Source organism: Serinus canaria, chromosome 1 (assembly GCF_022539315.1).
Source record: "Serinus canaria isolate serCan28SL12 chromosome 1, serCan2020, whole genome shotgun sequence".
NCBI classification, from domain to species: domain Eukaryota; kingdom Metazoa; phylum Chordata; class Aves; order Passeriformes; family Fringillidae; genus Serinus; species Serinus canaria.
This window is the reverse complement of record NC_066313.1, coordinates 109,692,702-109,714,080: the sequence shown is the minus strand read 5'-3', so window position 1 is coordinate 109,714,080 and position 21,379 is coordinate 109,692,702. Positions and strand designations below refer to the sequence as shown.

The 21,379-nt window shown below is 47.8% G+C and overlaps 1 protein-coding gene across 3 annotated transcripts in view; it reads left to right on the top strand.

Moving 5' to 3' along the window:
* Positions 1–21,379, top strand: part of PDE9A (phosphodiesterase 9A) — a 55,024-nt gene that overhangs the window by 1,434 nt on the left and 32,211 nt on the right. For 2 of the 3 annotated variants that reach the window (XM_050978825.1, XM_050978820.1), the window contains exon 1: positions 20,590–20,879. Coding sequence is in view for 1 of the 3 variants with exons in the window: in XM_009089578.4 (XP_009087826.1) it covers positions 12,965–13,035; positions 14,932–15,009; positions 15,889–15,932 (193 nt within the window). In the remaining 2 variants the exon portion in view is untranslated. Of the gene's footprint in view, positions 1–12,964; positions 13,036–14,931; positions 15,010–15,888; positions 15,933–20,589; positions 20,880–21,379 lie in introns of those variants that run through there. The other variant, XM_009089578.4, reaches the window with a different exon arrangement.

Here is a 21,379-nt window from a genome sequence, read left to right as displayed (position 1 = left end):
TCGCGTCCTCAGGAACAAGACCTTGGAGAATCCAGATCTGTGCCGGATTCCCCAGAGAAAGCTGCTCCTCTTGATCCATCTTAGACGTAGCTTAGTCGTGATGGTGGTCCCTGTGCTGCCGGGAGATGGTCCCTGCGGGCTCTGCTGAGCTGAGGGCTCTGATTCTCTTTTTCCAGGGTTTAATAAATTGGTTGCCTGGTGGCCCCCCGCCGAAGCATGGATTGAATGGAGCCTCCAGTACAGTTCAGTTTCAATGCAAAAAATGTTTTGGCATTTCGAAAGGGTGGTGAGTGTTTCCATAGATGTCGGTAATGCACAGTGTTTGTCATCTATGCTGGATTAAAAAAACAAACAAACAAAAAAAAAAAAATACAGCATTTCTCCAACCAGCCTCTGGAGAGTAGTTTTAACACTAAAGGCACAGGAGAGGCACAGTCACATGAGCAAGCAAATGCAAACTCAGGCAGCATTAAAGGGGGTTTAATCTCGGCAAATGTTAACTGTTTCTTTTGTCAGATGTAAAATCCCGCCCGTGTAATGTTTGGAAGGATTCCTGAAGTAAAAATGCCGTGTAAATGGGGTTCACCCAGCGGTAAGCAGGGCATAGCTCAGATTCTCCTGCCTTCTCAGTAACATCATTAGAAAGAAGCAGAAGGGAGGGGGGAATAAAAGCAGCAGCCCTTAATCTTCCAAGGAATGCAGCAGTGGAGGCTTCTGAAGGGAACTCATTAAATCAATGCTAAGCTTCTTGTCAACCAATAACGAAGAACGAGCTTCATTATAACAGCACTTGTTGAGTTTGAAAGGGCCCAGCTCCATCGCCAGCTGGCCCTGCTGGGCACCGTGCAGTAGAGCTGAGCATCCTAGCCCAGCGCTGCTTGTGGCTGCAGCTGCTCACAGCCAATTTTTGCGTTTCCATGGCCTCATCCTGAATTTCCACCGGTGCTGCCGCAGGGTGTGCTGTTGACTTTGGGAGGAGTTGTTTCACCTCGGCACCGGGGTAAAGGAAGGGACAAACCCGGCCCGGGGAGCCGCACTCCGCCTCCCCCGGGGCGCTGCGCCCCGCAGGTGAGCGCTGCAAAGCGCTCTGCAGCAGGAGAGAGGAGCTAAACTAAGTAGGTTTGTGTGCTGGCAGGTCCAGAGGGGCACAGCAGGGAGGGCAGAGGGACCTGGTGCTTACGAAAGAAGAGTTGGCTTGCTTTGAAATCCTTCCCAGGAGTTATTAAAATAAAGGAGGCACCATCAGCCCCTCTTGAAAGCAGGACCACGCCGGTGCCAGCACGTCCCAGAGGAAGGGCTGAAGTCCATCTCTGTCTGTCACAATGTCCTTCTGGACAAAATGTCCAGCCCAAAATGTCCAGCCCACAGCTGGATAACTGTGTGGAATGGTGGATGAGCAGCTGGCTCACAGGTCAGGCACAAAGGGTTGTAGTGAAGGGGGTGACATCAGGTTGGTGTCCAGTCACTGGTGGGGTTCTGGAGGGCTCCTGTGCCTTTCAACACCCTCATCAACAACCTGGACACAGGACTGTAATGAATACTAAATAAGTGTGCTGATCACACTAAATTGGGAGGGGCTGTTGGCTCCCTCAAGGCCAGGGAGACCCTGCAGAGAGACTTTGACAAGTTTGAGGGCTGGGCAATCACCAGCTGGATGAAGTTCAACAAGGGAAAATGAAGGATTCTGCACCTGGGATGGAGTAACCCTGGCTGTGTGCATAGACTGGAGAGGGAGATGCTGAAGACCAGCACCCAGAAAAGGGACCTGGGAGTTCTGGTTGACAGAAATTAGAATATTGATCAGCAGTGCCCTGGCAGCCAGGAGGGACATCCAAGTCCTGGGGCCATCATGTGCCCCATCACATGCTGGGCAAGGGAGGGGATTGTCCTGCTCTGCTCTGGGCTGGGGCAGCCTCACCTCGAGTGCTGGGGGCAGTTTTGGGCACCACAATATAAAAGTCACTGAACTATTAGAGAGTGTCTCAAGAAGGGCCATGAGGATGGTGGAGGCCTTGAGGGGAAGCTGTATGAGGAGCAACTGGAGTCACTTGGTCTATTCAGACTGGAGAAGAGGGGACTGAGCTAAACTGACCTTCCAGAGGCACAACCAGGCACAAAATTGCCTTCACCAAAGCTGACCACAGCATTGGGCTCTCCCCCAGTGGGCAGAGCTGGCTGACACCTCTCCAAGCTGGGGCAGCTTTAGGAAGGACCTGAGGTGGCCCAGCCCAGCAGACTCCACCTGTGAAACCCCAAGCTGGCAGAGGTATGGTCATGCAGGGCTGTGGGAGGGGAAGATCAAAGGTTGTGGGATGACAGCCACACTCCAGATCCAGGGCTCTGCACAGAACAGCTTCAAAGAGGTCACTTCTTCTTGGAGCTGGGTGAAAAATGAAGTTCCAGTGTAACCCTCTTCCTATCCAGCACCCACTGGGGTCAAGGGATGCACACCTGGGGGAAACAAGGGATGCTCGGTTTATTTATTTGTAAAAGATCTTCTCAGCCAGCAGTCCACCACCCACTTGCTTGGACAAACACCTCCCCCCTGCACTTCTCAGGAGCACCTGGGGCTGAGCACACAGGGAATCACTTCCATGTGCAGCCCAGCCTTGCTCTGCTGCCAGGCCCAGGAGAGGACAGCAGGGCAAGGGGAAGCCCTGGCTGTGCTTCATGTAGATAAAGTGATCTCATCAAACCCCCACGGATTTCTTCTACTTCCTGGAGTGCCACTAGATGGGGTCCAGCACCCAAACCCCCAATATCAGTGGAGAAGTGCCAAATTTAAGCCAGATCTGGAGGCTTATTTTCCTTCACACTGTTATTAACCCTTTGGCTGCTTTTTGAAGAAAAATTCCTATTGAGTCTGTTTTGAATTAAAACATCCACCAGGAAAAAAAAAAACAAAAACCCAAGGTTCCCCAGCTCATGCCCAATCTTTTTTTCCATGGAGAAACTACTCAGAACATTTTCTTTTGACCTTTGAGATTTAAATGGTAGCAGAGCAGAACCAGCCAGTGGCCTTATTCCCAGCAGGATGGCTTCATGGCTCTCCTTCTTAAATGTCACAGGCTAGTGGCTTTGCTTGCAGAGTTTTAAGGAGTTCATCTGAGAAAAATGCTTGTTTCAAGAGGATTTCTGTTTCCAGTGTCTTAATCAACATCATATTTGTAACAAGTATGGAAAATCAGAGAGCTACAGAGCCTGAAGTAACTGGAAAAAAAGAAGAGGACTGTTGCCTTTGTCAAGGATTCTATGAAATCACTAATGGTATTTTCCTCAGAAAGCAACTAAAGAATTTTAGAGTCATTTTCCTGGTTTATTGAGTCATTCTGGATGTTAAGCAGAAAATGTGCCCTTTTCATTTTCCTCAAAAAAATGCACTGAGTTCAAGCTTTCTGGGTGTCTGCTGACCTGACTTGTGTTGCAGGACACTGAGCCATTGTTCCTCTTGGCCTGAGGTCCCCAAAGGAGAGGACAAGGCTCAGACTGAGCTTTGGTACTGAGGTTGTTGCATCGAAACATCAGCGCGCAGGAATCGCTTCTGTCACGTGAGATTTTCCTTTCAGCTACAGCAGCAGCATCTGTGCTATGAATGCCCAGATTCTAGCAAAGCCAACAGATTTTTCCAAGGCTCACCAGGCTATTTTTAACCTGCAAAACTGGATTCAGATGAAAAACAAAACACGGCAGGAAAAATAATGGCGTGACGATCCCTCGGAGGCGATGAAGTATTTTTGCATCCCCACGACTCTTTCAACACAGCAAGGCAAGCCCACAGAGCCCACGCTGTGTCTGTTTGCACTGAGGATTTAGGGCAACACCCTCCCAGCAGCCAAACAGCAAAGGGGTGCACAGGATGGGTGTTCATGGCAGTCAGGACATGGGCACCTCTGGGGGCTGCACATCCTGCCTGAGCACGGTGAGCCATAGGAATGTTTGTGTGGGACCAAGGCCATTTTCCTAATGCTGGCAGAGCTCTGTGGGTGTGGGAGGGGAAAGGTGGAGCAGCCTGAGTCTGTCCAGGTCTTGGCTAACCTTGGCTTTCTCACTGCAGCTGGCCCTGGTGAACTCGAGGTGGCTGCTTGTTCTTGTAAAGCAGCACAAAATGAGCAGCAGGTTCCTTGAACTCTGTCACACTGCAGCACATAAACATTTTAAGGGGTAAAAATGGCTTCAACCCATGCTTTTAAAAACATGAAAAATAATGTCACACATGGGCCTCTCTCTCCTCTACTCCCCCTTCTCCTTCCTCCTCAGTGGGGGCTCCTCAGAGCATTTAGAGGACAAAACCATGATCCCAGCACAGCTCTGTAATTCCAGCACAGCTCCAAAATTCTTCCACACCCATCACCCAGCAAGGCTTGTTTACTGCTGTTTATCTTTGTGAAGTCACACTCAGTATATTGTATTTATTGCAGTTTATGTTCACACTAGTCCAGACAAAGTGTAAGTTTAACACTCTCGGTCTAACACTTTTCTCATAGGTAACTCTGGTGTTACCTACGGGTTCAGACCAGGCAAATATAGCTTATTCTCCTCACAAACAACTCTTCTGGCTCCTCACAAACATGACAAAATCATTCTGTTTCTAGAACTGATGCCTTTAGTTTTAGCTTTCATATTTTCCAGATCCTGTACTGCATTAGTGCAGAACTCTGAACTTCATATAAAGTGTCAGCAAGTTCTCCTCACAGTTCAGTCAGACAAAACAATCCAGCCCCAGAACCAGGGACACCACTGCAGCTTCAGCCCCAAAAAGTGCAAAGAGCAAACAGAGGGGAGCAGTCTGGGAGGATGGGACTGTGTAACCTGGAGCTGTTATTGGACAATTAACCCTAACATGGAAACGGACCAAAACTTATAAAAGTGTGAAAAGTTGTGATCATCTTGGGTGTAGCCTTGGCCAGGCTCTTGTACAGTCCAAGGTGCATCCTTTGAAGGCCTTTTCCATAAATCCCTACTTTAATCCTTTAACACTGTCCAGCCTCTGTTCCAGGCAGCCTCTCAAGGCATCAGAACCTTCCTCATGAACTTGCCTTATCGATTCAAGTCAGCCTTTTGCTGGTCTCTCCTCAAACCTGCTTTTCCTCACTCCATTAATTAACATTTTCCTTCCAAGAGTCCTCTGTTACCAAGCCAGTTCCAATGTCAGACTTTATTTGTGTGAGCAGCTTGGAAACAAGCACTTTCACTCACAGCTACTGAGAACATTTGGTGCTAAAGCATCCCTATTATCCAGTTTACAAAACATTTCAAGCCTCATGCCTTGGTGTGCTGCAGGGTTAATTGCACTTAGTACTCCATTAGCAGCAAATGTGCCCTCCTTGTGTTAAGAAAAGCCAGAATATAGACATTTGTGTTGGTTGTTAAAGGTTGAAATGCTTTTATGAAATGTTTATATTTCTGCTGCAGAAGATAGGAAACTTTCAGCCTGGCCCCTCACAATCAGCCTTGCTGGCTCCTGGTTGTGTTCTGCCATTAATAATTAGTACTGACAGATGCAATATTTGCAATGTGCCCCTTAGTATAGTCAGTAGGTTGCACAAGTCTCTCCTGAATGTAATCTCCCTTTTTCTGTGAGCCCTGATGACTCCAAATTTACTGAGATGCTTCTTTGCTCCCAGTGGAAGAGCCAACCTCTGCCACTCTGCCCCTCCCAGGGACAATCTGCCAGACTGTCCTGGGCTCACACACCTCAGAGTGCCTCATGGACATTCTTCTCTCCTAAAAAGAGGAAAATCTATTTTCCCACAGCTCTCTGTTCAGGGTTGTTACAGGGGTGGGGACTGTGACTTACCACATGCCACATGCCTCAGGAACCTGGTAGCCAGCTCTGTCTGGCAGCTCCTGTTTCCTAATTTAGGGCAATGCATGGGGAAAGGAATGGGATTGACCCCAGTTAACCACAGCATCCCAGGGGGAGGGATGGCTGCTCCAGGAGAGTCCTGCAGGCTCCCCTGGAGTCACTGAGGGGACAGGTGGCACCTCCAGGGATGATTCATCCCATCCCAGAGGGGTTTTGGAGACACCTGGGCTGATTTGGAGATTGTCCTCCTTTTCTGCTGGCAGCAGAAGTCACCTGGCAGAGATGCACTCGAGGGATGCTGAGCCTGGGGAGGGTTAAAATTACACCAAACAAACCCCAGAGGGACATTTCGTGTTGAAAAGAACATTCTAAGCCACGTCCTGCCCAGAGCTGTGTGAATCAGCAGCATTACAGAGCTGTGGCTTTTGGGATAAAATATCTGCCACACTCCTCATCCCCTGTCAGAGCCAAATGAAAACTCAGGGAGTTTTCATTTTTGCTCAGCTGAGGGCTCTCGTGTTTTCTCCCCCACACATGGACGTGCACACATGCTCTGGTTTTCTCTTCTTCTCTCAGAGAAGCTCCCCCTGTATCAAACAGATGGCAAATCTGGCAGCCTATTTTTAATGCTCCTAACAGTCAAAGCTCAGATAAATGAGTGGTTTTCTGAATATCAGCTGTTAATTAGTGCCAGAAATAAAAAAGGAGACTGAGAGTTTGGGTATAATTGGGCTGATGCTATGTTTGTATCTGAGTTTAAAGAATGGGAAAGCTGGAATGTTTTTAAATATGGGATTTTAGGTGAAACTTCTTTTGGATATTGGGCACTATGACAGAGAGGACATTTATTTATATTTTTTGAGGAAGACCTATTTGTTTATGGGTTGGGAAATATGAATTCATTCCAGAGATTCCTACAGAGGGATACCTAAAACCTCTGGATTGTTCTTTATTTTGATATGGATGACAAACACCTCTGGAAAGACAGGGAAAATCACAATGAAAAATTTCACATGAATCTTCTGCCTTAATAGCTCAGAAACCCTCCATGAAAGCTGCTCTTGCAGAAACAGCAGCAATTTTCACAGTCCATGCAAGATATCTGAATTTTACTAGAATCTTTTCTGACATAGTATCCCCCACCCTCATTAGTGAAAGACTGTAATTTAGATTGTTTAAAGCCTGCAATTTCAACCCTGACTGTGAACATTGCTCACTGAGCTGAATGAAAGACATGACCAAGTGCTAAAGTATTGAAGACAGCAGGTTGAAACCAGAAGAAATGAAGTAGAACTGGAAACTGAGGGTACACTGGCTTCAAAAATATTTTTACATTATCTATTTAGGAATTTTACCAGAGTAAAATAAAAATAATCAAACAGAAATTAAATTCTTGGAAGAATACCCAATTACAGACAGCAGATCAGAACATGATAATGTTCTGGACAGAGTTTGCTGTTTACAGAGAGGATTAGCTGTTCTGAGGATCAAATATAGAACACAAATTGGATTTCTAAACTGTGTTTTTACCTATCCTATCTGAAAGCAAAGTATAATGTGATTAGTTATAAACTGGTTGGCTGCAGAGTCTGTGCACAATGGTCCTTCTGTAAAATCTCCATCCCAGCCCTTAATCTGAGCTCCTCTCCAAGTGGGGAAGCCAGCCCAGAGCACCAGGGCTCTTAATCCCTGCTCTTCCCAAGAGGGGTTTTTAAATCCTTGTCCTAGACCAGAGGTGGATACTGTGGATTAAGAGACAACAGCTCCTTGTTTCAGAAGAAAATGTTAAAAAAAAAAAAAAAAAAAAAAAAAAAAAAGCAGGACTGTTTTCAGGAAAGAAACCAGTCCCACAGAATTGAGGGCCAGGCCAGGAACCAGGCATCCCCATCAAACTGTGCTGTCCTACTTTGCAGTCCCTGCATGCCTCATCACAATGTTATTTCCACCCCAAAAAGCCTCAGCCATTATTCATCCTGCCTTCCCCCCAGTTGCATCACGTTGCTCCCAAGGCACACAGAGAGCTGCCCTCTTTAATGGAATGGCTGCTTCTTGATCCTGGTGGAAACTCCTTGGCACTAACAAGTCAAGCATTCAGAGAAAGCTGCTTTTCCTGCCATTGTTTATTTTTCCTACACGTGGTAGAATCATAGAATTGGGTTGGAAGGGACCCTTAAGGGTTCTAGTTCAGCCCCCTGCAATGAGCAGGGACATTTTCAAATTGATTAGATTCCTCAGAGACCCATCCAACCTGGCCTTGAATGTTCCCAGGGATGGCATATCCACCATCTCAGAGGTTTGGATAACAACAGCAAGGACAGAAATATGAAATCATGTTAACTCCCAGGGGGGGAAAAAAAAACCTGTTTGCAGATGCTGCATGACTTTCCAGGAATTCAGCCTGTTCCTCCTGGCACAAACCCAAGGGAAATGCTGTTAGCAGGGTTTGTATGTGGCTGATTTTCTTCTTGGCAATTAGCCATCAGTCTGCAAGCTGAAGCAGAGGCCTCTGTTTCCCTTCCCCACGTGGTTTGTCACTGCTGTGACTCTGCTCAGACCTGATTTCAGTCCTGCATTTGCTTTCAGCAGCTGAGTGTCTTGTGTGTTGAGTGGTCTTGCAGGAGACCTTTGTGCCCCCAGGCAATATCAGAGTCCCTGTATCCTCTTTTTCTTCATCCCTGGAGGTTCATCCCTGGATTTTCTGGGCTGACTTGCATGACTATGCACTTTTTAAATGTGCACTCTGAGGAAACCTGGCATTTCATCACAGGAAACCCTACACATGCATGATCTTAGCCCACTGCCAGAGCTGGAGGAGCTGCTGTGCTCTCCCAATTCTGGCCTCTGCAAGATCTCAATCTTCTGCTGAGCAAGGATATCTTCCAGCACCAGGCATTAATGCAGGGAAAGAGGTCCTGTGAGACAGCTCAGCAGTGGCTTGTCACCCACAGGGACCCCAGATGTGGGTCAGAGACAGCTGAGACAGGTCTGAAGGGAGATGAAATTTGTGGATCAGACCCCCAGACAGTGCCAGAAAGGTATGACCATGGAGACTCAGGCTGAGCAGGAAAGCTCTGGGGACAATGCCTGAGCAGGGACAGCTCCACAGGGCTGGGTGAGATGTTCTGCCCCCAGTGCCAGGGCTGCCTGCCCTCAAAGCTGCAGGGCACAGGACAGCCCACGTGCCACCAAAGTGTGGCCACCAGCCAAGCGTCCCCACGTTGCCTTCCTGCTGCTGATGTCCCCCCAGGGGTGATGGACTCCAGGCACACAGGATTCCTGTTCTGTGCTGGAGCCATCAATAGCACCCAGGGCTCTCCTCCCACCCTCCAAACCACATTCCAGCTGTGTTCCATCAGCACAACCAGCATCCACTCTGCTGGGAGCACGGACCAGGGGACAGTACCAGGAGCAATTGCACCTTCCTACAGAACATCTGAGGCTGGCTGCTGTGCTTTAGAGCACAAGGGAGATGCTCAGAACAGAAGGAAATTTTAATAGCATGTGCTTTTTGATTAAAAAAAACAACCAGCTGAGGACAAGCATCCTGAGATGAGTACAAAACTGCAGTGGGTGATTCACAAATCCAGTTTTAGCAAACCTAAGTAAAAATGCCAAGTATGGAAAACTGAAGAGCATGTATGGAGATGCTCATGATCTAGTATCACAGCCTTTGTTTCGCTTCCCACTCTTTCACTATTGCATGGAGTAAGAGGAAACATTAAAATTCATCCTCAGTGTGTTGAAAGTTCCTACTGCTTCTATGTGTCAGGCCAACTTTCTTACCTTTAATGTTCCCTAATAATTTTTTTTATCTTTTCCTCTCTTGTCTTTCCTGGTCAATAATAATTGATTTCCAGAATAAGAAACCTCAATACCTGAAATAGCACTCCTGGCACATGACAAGCCTTTGGCCTCTGTTCAGCCACAATTGACATCATCTGCCCAGTTACTGCCTGTACCAGCTGTACTCCAATATTCTGCCAGCCAATTTCAGCAGCTGTCAGTCTGTCAGGGTGCTGGGTTCTGCTAGGAGCAGGATTTCAGCCCTGCCTGAACTCCACTGGCTGCATTTTATTGCCTTGATTGCTTCTGTTCTTTAATAACCAAGGGTCAGTCTTGACTTTCAAGACACACCCATTTCCCCAGCAGCAGTTACTCCCTGCCTCAGCAATCAAGGGCATAAAGGTGATGTATTTGCAGAGAGTGTCCTGACAAAGGCAGGAATAATGAATCTGACTCCATGTTCTCAGATGGCTAATTTATTACTTTATAATATTATATTATAATATTATAAAGCAATAAATATTATATTATTATATTATAATACTTTATATTATAATAATATAATATTATTATATTATAATACTTTATAATATTATATTATATTAAAGAATACTATACTATACTGAAGAATACAGAAAGGATACTTACAGAAGGCTAAAAAGATAATAATGAAAACTGGTGACTCTCTCCAGAGCCCTGACCCAGCCTGGCCCTGATTGGCCAAAGAATCAAAACAACTCCCAGCAGAATCTAATCAGGCAATCACCTGTGGCTAAACAACCTCCAAACACATTCCACGTGAGCACTACAAAGGAAAAGCAAATGAGATAAGAATTGTTTTCCTTTTCTCTGAGGCTTCTCAGCTTCCCAGGAGAAAAATCCTGGGCAAAGGGATTTTTTTGGAGAACGTGAATGCCACATGAAGGTTTGGTGAAGATACTGCCTGGAGTAATTTCACCTGGGGCAGAACACAGGGAGGTGGGTGTGAGTGTAGGTGTGGGTCACACCCGCCTCTAGAAGTGAGCACCATCATCTTCCTCTGTGCCACCAACCCCCTGATGCTTTGCTCAGGAGTGAGAAGGCTCCTCACCACCACTGAAAGCTGAAGGCTGGAGCTTTCATCAAGTGTCTGTGCCCACCAGGGCAAGCCAGGCCTTGCTGTGCTGTCCAGACTGTCCTGGTACTTCAGGCTGGCATGCCCTGAGCTCTGAGCTGGCACTGGCATCTCCCAGAACTTCCCCATTTCCAGTGGCAGAGCTCCAGGTGAGGGACTTCCCCTGCAGCCTGGAAGGCACCTTGGAGGAGCAGGGGAACAGTGTCACCAGTGCTGTGACAAATTAGGAATTAAAGCACCTGAAAGTCAAGGCTGACAAAGTGAAGCTGCAGGCTGAATTACCTCCTGGCACCTACACCTTTCAGAGGAGTCCTTAATTAGATGGTGACTTGTTATTTTTCCAGCGTGGTCCTCACCTCAGTGAACACACAGGACCTGCTCAGTCGGGGTGGGGGTGGCTGCAGCCCCCTGTCTCCTCCCAGCTGTCATCCCAGGTGACACATTCCTTATTCCTGGGTCACCAGCCTCCAGGCTGACCTGTGGACATGCACACCCCTGATGCCTGTGGTGGGTGGCAAGAGAAACTTCTTGGGGGGTGGAAAATCCCATTTCTGACACTTGCAAGGAGAGAACTCAGACCTTGATGTCCCTGCTCATCTGCAAAATGCAAGTTTCTTGTTCCTACTGAGTTTTGCCATTAGGACAATCTCCACAAGGGCCTTTGAGCTGCTGCATCCTGAGCCCAGAGGCTCTGTGGCTCATTCCTGTGGGATGTGAGAGGAGAGGGCTGCAGCTCTGGGCAGGGAAGCTGCCCCCCTCCACACCACTGCTCCTGTCCTGCCAGCCCCTGCACCATCCCATCAGCACCAGCAGCCTCTGGACAAACCATCCCCTCTGGACAAACCATTCCCACTGGACAAACCATTCCCCCTGCTTGTTGCTTTTCCTGGCTTTAAGGAGAGTCTGGCTGCAATGAGGCACTTAAATTCTATGACAGGTTCAAAGCCTCCACCACAGCCACTCAGAGGAGCTCAGAGTTGCTCTGAGGAAAGGGGCACAACACTGGCAGAAGCATTCAAGCCCCATCCTTCATTCTCATGTCTGCACTTTCTTTTTATTCCACCCACACTTAATTTTTTTTCACTGGCAGCAGAAATCCTTGTCAATGGCTGTTTTCCCCAATAAGTCCACTAGGAACAAGATTGTGATTTAGAGCACTGGAAGATTCAATGGTGCAACGTGCACCCAACAGAGGAGATGTGGGTTTGGATTGGAAGCAACCTCAGGGACCTCAGTCACAAGGACAGACATCCTACAAATACACATTCATTGAAATGGGACACTCCTCATGCAGAGGGCTGCTGTTGAATTCTTGAGTGTTTTTCTTTCAGAGGCAGTGTGCTGTCTCTTAATCCAACAAGACATCAAATTAGGACTCCTGGGCTCTGTTTCTGGCCTGCCACTCACCCATGATAAAATACAGGGCAAGTAATTTAACAAGCTTTAGATGACAGAGTTTAAATATTGCACTGGGGCGCAGTGAGACTGATGGGAAATGCTGTAATGGCATCATTAAAGTGTTTTCTGACTGCAGAAGAAGCTGAGAGGACCATGACTACCAGTCCTGATGGACACAGGAGTCTTGTGGCTGGGATTGTGCCACTGAAAGCACAGGAATAGCAGGAACAGAAAAATGGGATTGGGGGATGTGCTGCTCAGTCTTCTCTGCACTGGGGCTGCCTGGTGTGTGTGGAAGGGTGGGGGAATGAAGAGGTGTTTGGGGAGATGGGAAGGTAACAGTGGCAAATTTTGTAATCCCAGGTCTGACTTCTGACCTAACAACAAGAACATCTGACAGTCAGTAGGAATTTTGGCACAGGCTCTGCTCACTTTCAACCTAGTACAAGCTGGTGTAGTCCAAAAAGCAATGCCCTTTCATACCATCCCATGACCTGCTCAGATCTGGGCAGTTTTCTACCTAAATCTAGGCTCTTGCCCTCTTTAATTTATAGTTGTTATCATCCCACAGCAGCACTGCATTTTGAGGAACCCCCTGCTCTCAGCTCACACACTTTATTGCTACACTTCTGAGCAGCACTTAGACCTCCAGAGCTTCCTTGTTTTATTGACAAAGACACAGGTATTACACAGGAGCAGAGAAATATTCCAGCTCAGAAATCAAATCAGATAATTGAAATCACAGACTGTGCTGTAAAAATTAGCCCAGTGCATGCCTGAACAGGATTTATATCTCTGTGGGAACTAACCATCCTTTCTCTTTTTCTTCTTTTTTTCCCCTCTGCTGCTGTTGCCTTTGGAAGGTGATCTTCAGTAAATACTGCAATTCCAAAGATATTATGGACCTTTTCTGCATTGCAACAGGGTTACCGAGGTAGGTCTGTCATTTGTGACATTCATTTCACTTTTGTTTCTTTCCTTTGGGAGCAATTCAAAGACAGGCCCCAAATGATTTACTTAGCTGCTATTCAGGCTTGTCTCTTGTTCCAGTCTGGTGGAAGAAGAAACTGGGGCAATCAAGAGCTGGAAAATGTGGAGGCAGGGAATTGAGCCACCTCAGTGTTGGCTGCACACGAGGAACAGAGTGGAACAGAGCAGAACAGAGGAGAAATAATCTAAAATTAAATCAAGTGAAGAAGCCCAGCCCTGAGTACACACAGGTTGGGCACACCTACCTCTTATATCTCAGTACTACATTTTTGCCCACATTGAGTGAAATGCAGGCACTTGTTTAGAACCTTTTTTTAAGGGGAAAATGGGGACAACAAGAAGTATTGCCACCAGGTAATAAGCTTTCTCTTCAGATGTTTTAAAATCCAGTCCCAGGTGTGGGATAGTCAAACACAAAGCACCCCAGCCTAACCATTTTATAGAGCATAAATATCTCCAAATCCATTTCCCAGGCCACATATTGCCTAATTTATGTTGTCTCACAAAATCCCTGTAACCCTCCTGCTGTGATTTTCCATTTGGGGAAAATCCAAATGGGATTTGTTCCCTTCAACTTCAAGAGCAGTATCCAGGTGAAACCTCAGTGCTGAGAGGGGTCCAGGGTCATGGGAAGGTGTGTGGGAAAGGCTGGGATGTGGTGGATGGTGTAACATCCATCCATCCATCCATCCATCCATCCATCCATCCATCCATCCATCCATCCATCCATCCATCCATCCATCCATCCATCCATCCATCCATCCATCCATCCATCCATCCATCCATCCATCCATCCATCCATCCATCCATCCATCCATCCATCATCCATCCATCCATCACCTCCAGGCATTGGAGCAGGGGAGGGAAGCCCCTCAATCATCTCCAGATCCCTTAATCACCTCGAGAAGGGGGGGATCTGCTGTCTGAATAAGGACCTGGAGCAGCACAGGTTGGCTGCAACAAGGCCAAGCCTTTATCTCTGGACACACAACTTTACAGTACAGGAAAAGTGCAGGAGAAAAATAAGCCAGTCTTTTAATAATGGTTTTATTGCATGACGCCAGCTCTGAGGATTGAAAGATAAAATTGAATTTGCATAAGCTGCTGGACAGAATTAATGCCCTTTGCTGTTTGTTCTATTTCCTCCATTTGACATTAGAGAGGTTAATAACTCTCATTTTCCTGTGATGTCAAAGACTTCCACTCCATCACCCAGGAAACTTTGTTCAGCAGTTTTAATCATTCAGAGTCAGGGTGTTTGCTGCATATTTGGCATTTTATTTTCATCAGAAGATTTTCAACGGAAAATTGCATTTCAACCAGGATCCTGGAGCCAAAGTAAACCTCCAAGGTTTACATCTGAGCCTATGAGATCACCCTTAGCACAGTAATTAAAAAAAGAGGATTACCCCATATTCAGCGAGATATTTGTTTTGTTTGTTTTGGTAAATGAGTAACTAAATAATTTCAAAACATTCATAGCACCAAAAGTCATTTTTATGGCATGAGTCAATATGTGGCTGCTGAGTCAATGTATCACAAAATACAGCTTTTTAACAGAAATTATTATACAATGAGTCAAAAGAATAAATGAATTAGCAGGGAGCAAGGTCTGCCCTGAGATCAACAATTATCACACTTCACATTTTACATGGGTGAAGCATCAAGCCTACCCTGCCCTGGGCTTTGACTCTTTCTGCTCTGAGGTAACAGAGGTGCCAGGAGCAAGGAGAAAAGATGCATCTGCAGGAGGGAGGATGGCTCTGCATCACATGCAGCAGCACAGAATTCCAGCTGGCATTTCCAGGTCACATAACCCTCTTTGGAACTTGCTTTTCAGGAACACCACCATCTCCCTTCTGACAGCAGACAACTGCATGGTGTCCATCGACCCCACGATGCCTGCCAACACAGAGAGGTGAGCCCTGCTGCCTCCTGCTCCCCCAGGACAGGCTCAGGCCCGAGGCAAGGGAGGGGGCTGCCTGCAGAAGCCTTTGGTGTGCAGGGGGAGGTGAGCAGAGGGAGGGGGATGGCAGAGGAAATGTGTGCTGGCTGTAGCATGGTGCTGGTTTGGAAGATTTTTACTTGTTAAAGCTGGAGGAATTGTCTTAGGGGAAAAAATGCTGCTTTTATGTGTTCAGTGTAGCACATCTGTTCCCATCCCTCCCTGTTTGCTGACAAAGCTCTGTTGTTCCCCCACTCCTGATTGCCCTGCTAGGGCACAACCAGCAGGTTACTTGAAAAGCAAACTCAAAGCCTGTGATGAGTTCAGGTCTCTTCATGGCTGGCTTTGGCCCATATTTCATGATGACTTTTCAATGCCATTGCCTTTATTGATACTGTGTGGGGCAGCCCCAGCAGCTGGGAGGGAGCTCCTGCCCAGGACAGTGCACAAGCACAGGGCAAAAAGAGGTTGTGGCTGCCCCATCCCTGGAAGTGTCCAAGGCCAGGCTGGACAGGGACAGGGCTCTGAGCAGCCTGGGATGTTGGAAGGTGTCCCTGGCCATGGCAAGGGGCTGGGACTGGGTGATTTTTAAAGTCCCTTCCAACCCAAACCATTCCAATGTTCTATGATTCTGTTTCTAAATCAGAGAATATAATCATTCTGTTTGTAAATTCTCTGTAAATCAGAGGGTTCTGTGTTCAGAAAAAGTGTCCATTGCTTACTCACACTCACAGGTTTTAAGAGAGCTTGGAATATCTTCAGATACTTCTCTGTACTGCTCAGGGAGCACAGATGTGAAATGCAAACTGCATTTTGAGTGCTGCTAACATCAACCCTCTGTGGCTCTTCCAGGTCCCCATACAAAGTGATACCAGTTATGACTGAGCAGCTCTCAGGTAAAATGACCCTTTTGAACTGAATCTACTAAAGCTGAATTAAAGCTGAATTTGCAAACATTTGCATGTGGAAGTTATGTGGCCATGAGGCAAAAACCTGAAGATGTCGCTGTCATGGTTGTAGCTGCAGCAGAATAAGAAGTGTTTGATCACAGTGTTCTGCAGGACAGCTTTAAAAATGTGCCTGAATTTCAATGAATTTGAGGATCAGGTGAATGGCTGAGTCCAGGGGTCTTTCCCAGTGCCTTGCTCTGGTCTGACTCAGCACTCCTGATGCCCTGGGGAAAGCCTTGAATGGAGCAGGGGGGGGATCAGGCAAGGAAAATGAAAGCCTGTCCTGCAGTGTTTTGTTAAACCTGCCCATTCCTCTGCTGGAAAGCTGAGCACAACATTTGAGCCTCATGTTATTCACAAATGGCTGAGGAAAGAACATAATTTCTGTTGTGGGCATGGTAGCTCTAAGTGTGATAAATATTTAAACTCACCTGATGAGATTAAAGAGGGCTTGGGTGAAAGAACACATCTGGAGCACATTCCCCAGCCACAGCAGGGCTGGAGTGCCACTCCTCCCACTTCTCTTTGCTGTCAGTATCATGCTCTCAGACACTGGAGCAGAACTTTGGCTTGGGGCAGTTCCTGTGAGCATCTGGCTCGTGGTTTCTCTCACCTGTGCAGCTGCAGAGTCTCATGCCACTCACATCAGGGCAGCCTGGACACTCTGGAGCCACAGGGAGAGGCTGGCAGGGCTGCAGCAGGAGAGGAGACATCAGCTGGGGACACTCCTTGGAGCAGTCAAGTGGGAAGATAGGAGAGACAAAGGGCAAGAGGCTGTGATTGTCCTGGAAACACAGAACAGGAGTGAGACAGAAAGCCTGGGGCTGGAAAAAGCGGTGGGCAGGAGCAGGTGGGTTTGTTGGGACAGGAGAGATGATGTTTTGGGGGTCCCACCTCATCTTCTGGCTTAGGGTCCTGAATGATGGATGGAAACAGAGTGTCTGACAGCACTGTGTGTGTTCTAGAAGGGGAGGCACGAGGAGCTGAGGCTGTTGGCAGAAACATCTGGAAAGGAGGACGTGGGGAGGACACAGAGGCACCAGCAGGGAGATTGTGCAGGGAGCAAAGGTGAACAGAGAGCAAAGAGAGCACAGAGGGAACGGGGAAGAACCTACCCACAGTGAGATTTGTAGGAAGCCATAAACAAACCCCAGGTCAGTGACTGCCAGGGGGAGGTAGTCCCAGCCAAGGGACACGTGTGACTGCAAAGGGGAAGGAGCTGTCTGCCAAAGTGTTTCCTTATGGTGACAAACCCTGCTGCAGCAGCATCACTCTCCTGCTCTGGGAGCACAGTTTGCATTATCACAGGGAAAAGGTGGGGTGGAGCACGTGGCTCTGTGTCCCAGCTGCTGTGAGTAACCAGTCCCCAGCTGCCCCATGGCAGGGAAATGGGGCCAGCATGGCTCCAGCTGGGAATGCCACTGAGTTACACCAGCTGGGAAGCTGATTGAGGGGCTTTCTAGAAAATAAACTCATTTTTGAATGCATTTTTTTTATTCCCCTAACATGAAGCTAGCAGTATATTTTTATAGGACTGTGGATGACTTTTCACACTCTCCCAAGGCCCTAATTTGTCATTCCCAGCTGACAGCACGTGGCTCTGCTTTGTGCAGAGCACAGCTCACTGTGTCAGCAAGATCTCTCTTCACTCCCTGCACTTCATAGAACAAGGATTTCCAAAGATCTGAGCTGAAAAGGGCAAGAAAAATTCTGGCCATAGATTGTCAAAACATAAGACAGAGTCTGCAGTGGAAAGAGGAAGAAAGCTGAGCTGAGTGTGATGGAACTAATGTTCCTTGGTATCTTTTTCTCTTTCACATGGCTTGTCATTAATCTTAAGCATTCCTGACATTTTTCTGACAGTAGGAAGAATAAACAGAGTGATAAATTGTTCCTTTTCATTAAAAGAAAAAAAAAAACAACCAACAAACCAGCTCTGTTCTGTTCTTCACTTCTCACACAACTCTGCCTGAATCATTCTGCTTCCCAAAGCAGCTCATCCAAATAGGTGCCAAAAAGGGGGTCACCCCAATTTTCACAGTGGTGGGAGGTAATGAACCTCTTTTAGCAATCTCCCAGGCAGCTGCAGGAGAATGACACAGGGAACAGAGGCTGTAAAAGGTGGGACTGGGAAATACAATCCTTAGGGAGGAAAAACATAAGCAGTGGCTACAATCCAGCAGAGGAGATACCCACTGGAGTCCTGCTAAGTTCTTCATTTCCTGGCCATAGTCAGGGGAGAGGGTTGGAAATAAAAACATTATTATTGCAGAGAGTGTTGGATGCAGCAGCCATGGATGTGTCAGGGGTCAGCTGTCTGCAAGTGAGGGTCAGGATAAGGGTGAGGGTTAGAGGAGGCCTGAGCTGGCTGGCTCTGAGCCTGTGAAGCTGCTGGATCACAGCCTGTCCCTCCTCCTATGGCCTTGGACCAGAAGATTCATGGCTATCCATGCAGAACATCAAAACCCCTGTGGCAAACCCTTTTCTCTGTGATATTTTAATTCCCAAACCCATTGAATGAGCATCCTCTCCCTCCCACCAGCAGAAGGGCTCTGGTCTGTGTCCTCCTGGTGGAACTGGCTCACAACTCACAAATTGATGGCTGTGCTGTTGCTCTAATTAGTAGGGTGCAGGCACTTACAGATTTGACAGGGGTGACAATTAGATGAACAAACTCTATTAGCAGCATCCTCTTGAGGGATGAAATTGAAATCTGTTTCATTTCTAACAGTGCAGAGAAAGGAGCTGTTGTGGAGATCAAAAGTGAGCCTGACCCACTGTGGTCCTGACAGGACAGGAAAACATTCTCAGGGACTTTCCTGCTCTCCAAAGTTAGGGCAGCAAAGCCCAGCAGTGGCTGCACTGGGATGATTTTCCCCCTGGATGATCCAATACCTGAGATCTTGTGTGCTTTGGTATTGGTAAAATGACAGAAACTCATCACTGTGTCTAAATCTTCTTATTCTGGCATCTCTCTCTCCTCCTTTTGGAGTGCTGTTCATGCTCTCAGCTCAGGCAAGACTGAGGAAGCAGAGCCTGGGAGAGAAAAATCCTCCTCCCACTGCTGCTCCGTGCATTGGGATGTGGCCAACTCCTTTGGGATTGCTCACCTGATGGGGAATTTGCATGCAACAGCCCAAATTAACCTGAGCTGTGAATTCCATGAATCTGGGGCTCCGTGTGACAGATTCATGGATGTGGGCTCGGGCTTGAAATTCACCCCTTCCCCAGGCTTTTGTCCCCCTGGCTGCTCGTGGGTATTTTTAATTCCTCTGACTGCCCTGATCCAAGCAAACCACAGAAAGTGAAATGCAGAGAGAAGCCTGAGCCAGAGGCAGAAGCATTTGTGAGAAACAGGGCAGGAATTCACCAGCCTGATGCTGGCAAGGAAAGGGAGATGCCCATGCCCTCCCAGCCTTGCCTGGCCAAAGCAGAAAAGCCAGGGGGAAGCCAAGCCACCCCCCAAGCCCAGGGACTCCCTGCCCACAGCCTGTTGAGGCTGGCAGGGTGGCAGAGGCTGGCAGGGTGGCAGAGGCTGGCAAGGTGGCAAAGGGAGCCTCAGGAGTGGGAGGATGGAGGTGGCTCCCTGGCCATGATCCCAGAGGGTGAGAGGGTTCAGGAAGAGGCCCTGTGAGCAGGATGGTGGGAGGCAGAGGGTGTCTGCCAGTGGGTAATGAACCATCTGTGCCAGGGCAGCTCACCTGAGCTGCTCAGTGTGCCCCTGGTGACAGTCTGGCAGGGAAGGTGGGCTCTCCCTGCCAGCCTCCCACCCGGCCGCGGCAGGGGTTACAGGAAAAACGCTGCTGCCATCTCCCCCCACACTTGCTTTCCTCCCAGAACCTGCTGGAGATGAGGCAGAGCAGCTCCTTCCTCCATGGTGTCCTGGCCAAGCTCCCAGCTGAGCTTGGCAGAGGCCACAGGGCAAAGAGCAGGAGCGCCTGTGCCCGCAGGCAGCAGGGCACAGAGCCCTGGGCAGCCTGGGGAAGCCTGGGCTGGCCTGGCCCTGCCCAGCATTAACCATTGCAGCATCTTCTGGGGGGTCTGATTGTCATTTGTCAGCTGCAAAACACCCAGAATGTTGTGCAAAAACCTGACTTGCTGAACACCTGTAAATATTGCTCATTTGGAGTGAGGGGAGAAGAAAGGGTTTTTTTTGGGGATGCTGCAACAGGACCCTCAGCAAAGCACCCAGAGCTGCTGCCAGTGCTTTTTGCAGCAGGATTTCCTTTTCAGGGAGGGAACTGCAGCAAAACAAAGGAAGCAATCCAAGGTAAAAGGTATCTGTGTGAAACTGGGGCTTCAGCCCTGCCCAGAGGTATAAAAAGAAGAAGGCAGAGGGTAATGGAGGAAGCAAAAACACACTTAGCCCTCCTGTTTTACAAAGGAGGGGACAAACAAGACTAAATTATGTCAGAGCAATGTCTCATTTTCTTCGGAACCCGGGGTTACCAGAGGTCTTCCCCTCTGGAAGGAACAGGGCAGAGAAATGGATCTTTGTCTCTTTAAGATGAGGCGAGCTGCCACTCTTAGTCATATATCTTTACTGCACCCTAGGGTTATAAAAACATACATCTTCATTTTGAAAGTCTTTTATTACATCCATAAACATCAGATTGCAGCTGACTGTTCCCTGGATGGGAATTTCTTAGTACTCAGAGTGAGTTTTGACAGGGGGAGGGAGTGAAAGTAAGATTGTTGGGTTGGTTTTTTTTGGTTTTTTTTTTTTTTTTTTTTTTTTGCTGGAACAGTGTTTATAGGGAACTTGTCAGTCTCTGGCACGCTCCAGCCACTGTCAGAGGGCTGAGCAGCACCGAAGGGAGAGGACAGGGGTTTCTCTGCTTTTTCTGCTTGTTTTCCCTGTTGGACTCTGTGCCATCCCAGGCGCTGCCCACGGTAAGTTTCCTCCTCTCTTAAACAGGACCCGGCGTTTGCTTTGTACCAGCACTTGGGTTTTGTGAGAAATCTGGAAAATGGGTCTCGGTGAGAAGAAGCAATTTCTGTTTTCTCTGCTAGCCACTCTGCTGGGAGCTGGGGGGGAAAAAAAAGGGAAAAAAAAAAAAAGAAAAAAAAGAGGGAATTAGATCTGAGACTTTCAGAGCACAGAATGCTTGCTCCAGTTTTGAGACACAGGGGGTGACAGGCAAATTGTTTTGACCGCGATGTGAATGCTCCTGACAAGTATTGCTGATGTCTCTAATACCCGAGGAACTGCCAATCCTTTCAACGGGCACAAGAGCTGTTCTTTAGAAATAAATGGCAAATGCTGGGCTGTATTTCTGTCTGATGTGTTTTACCTTGTGAGATGTCGTGTTCCCTCGGGGGAGGATGAGAAGTATCTGCAGAAATGCCATCGGGTGTTTCTGTGTGGGGTACAAACAGGTGCTGTGTGACCT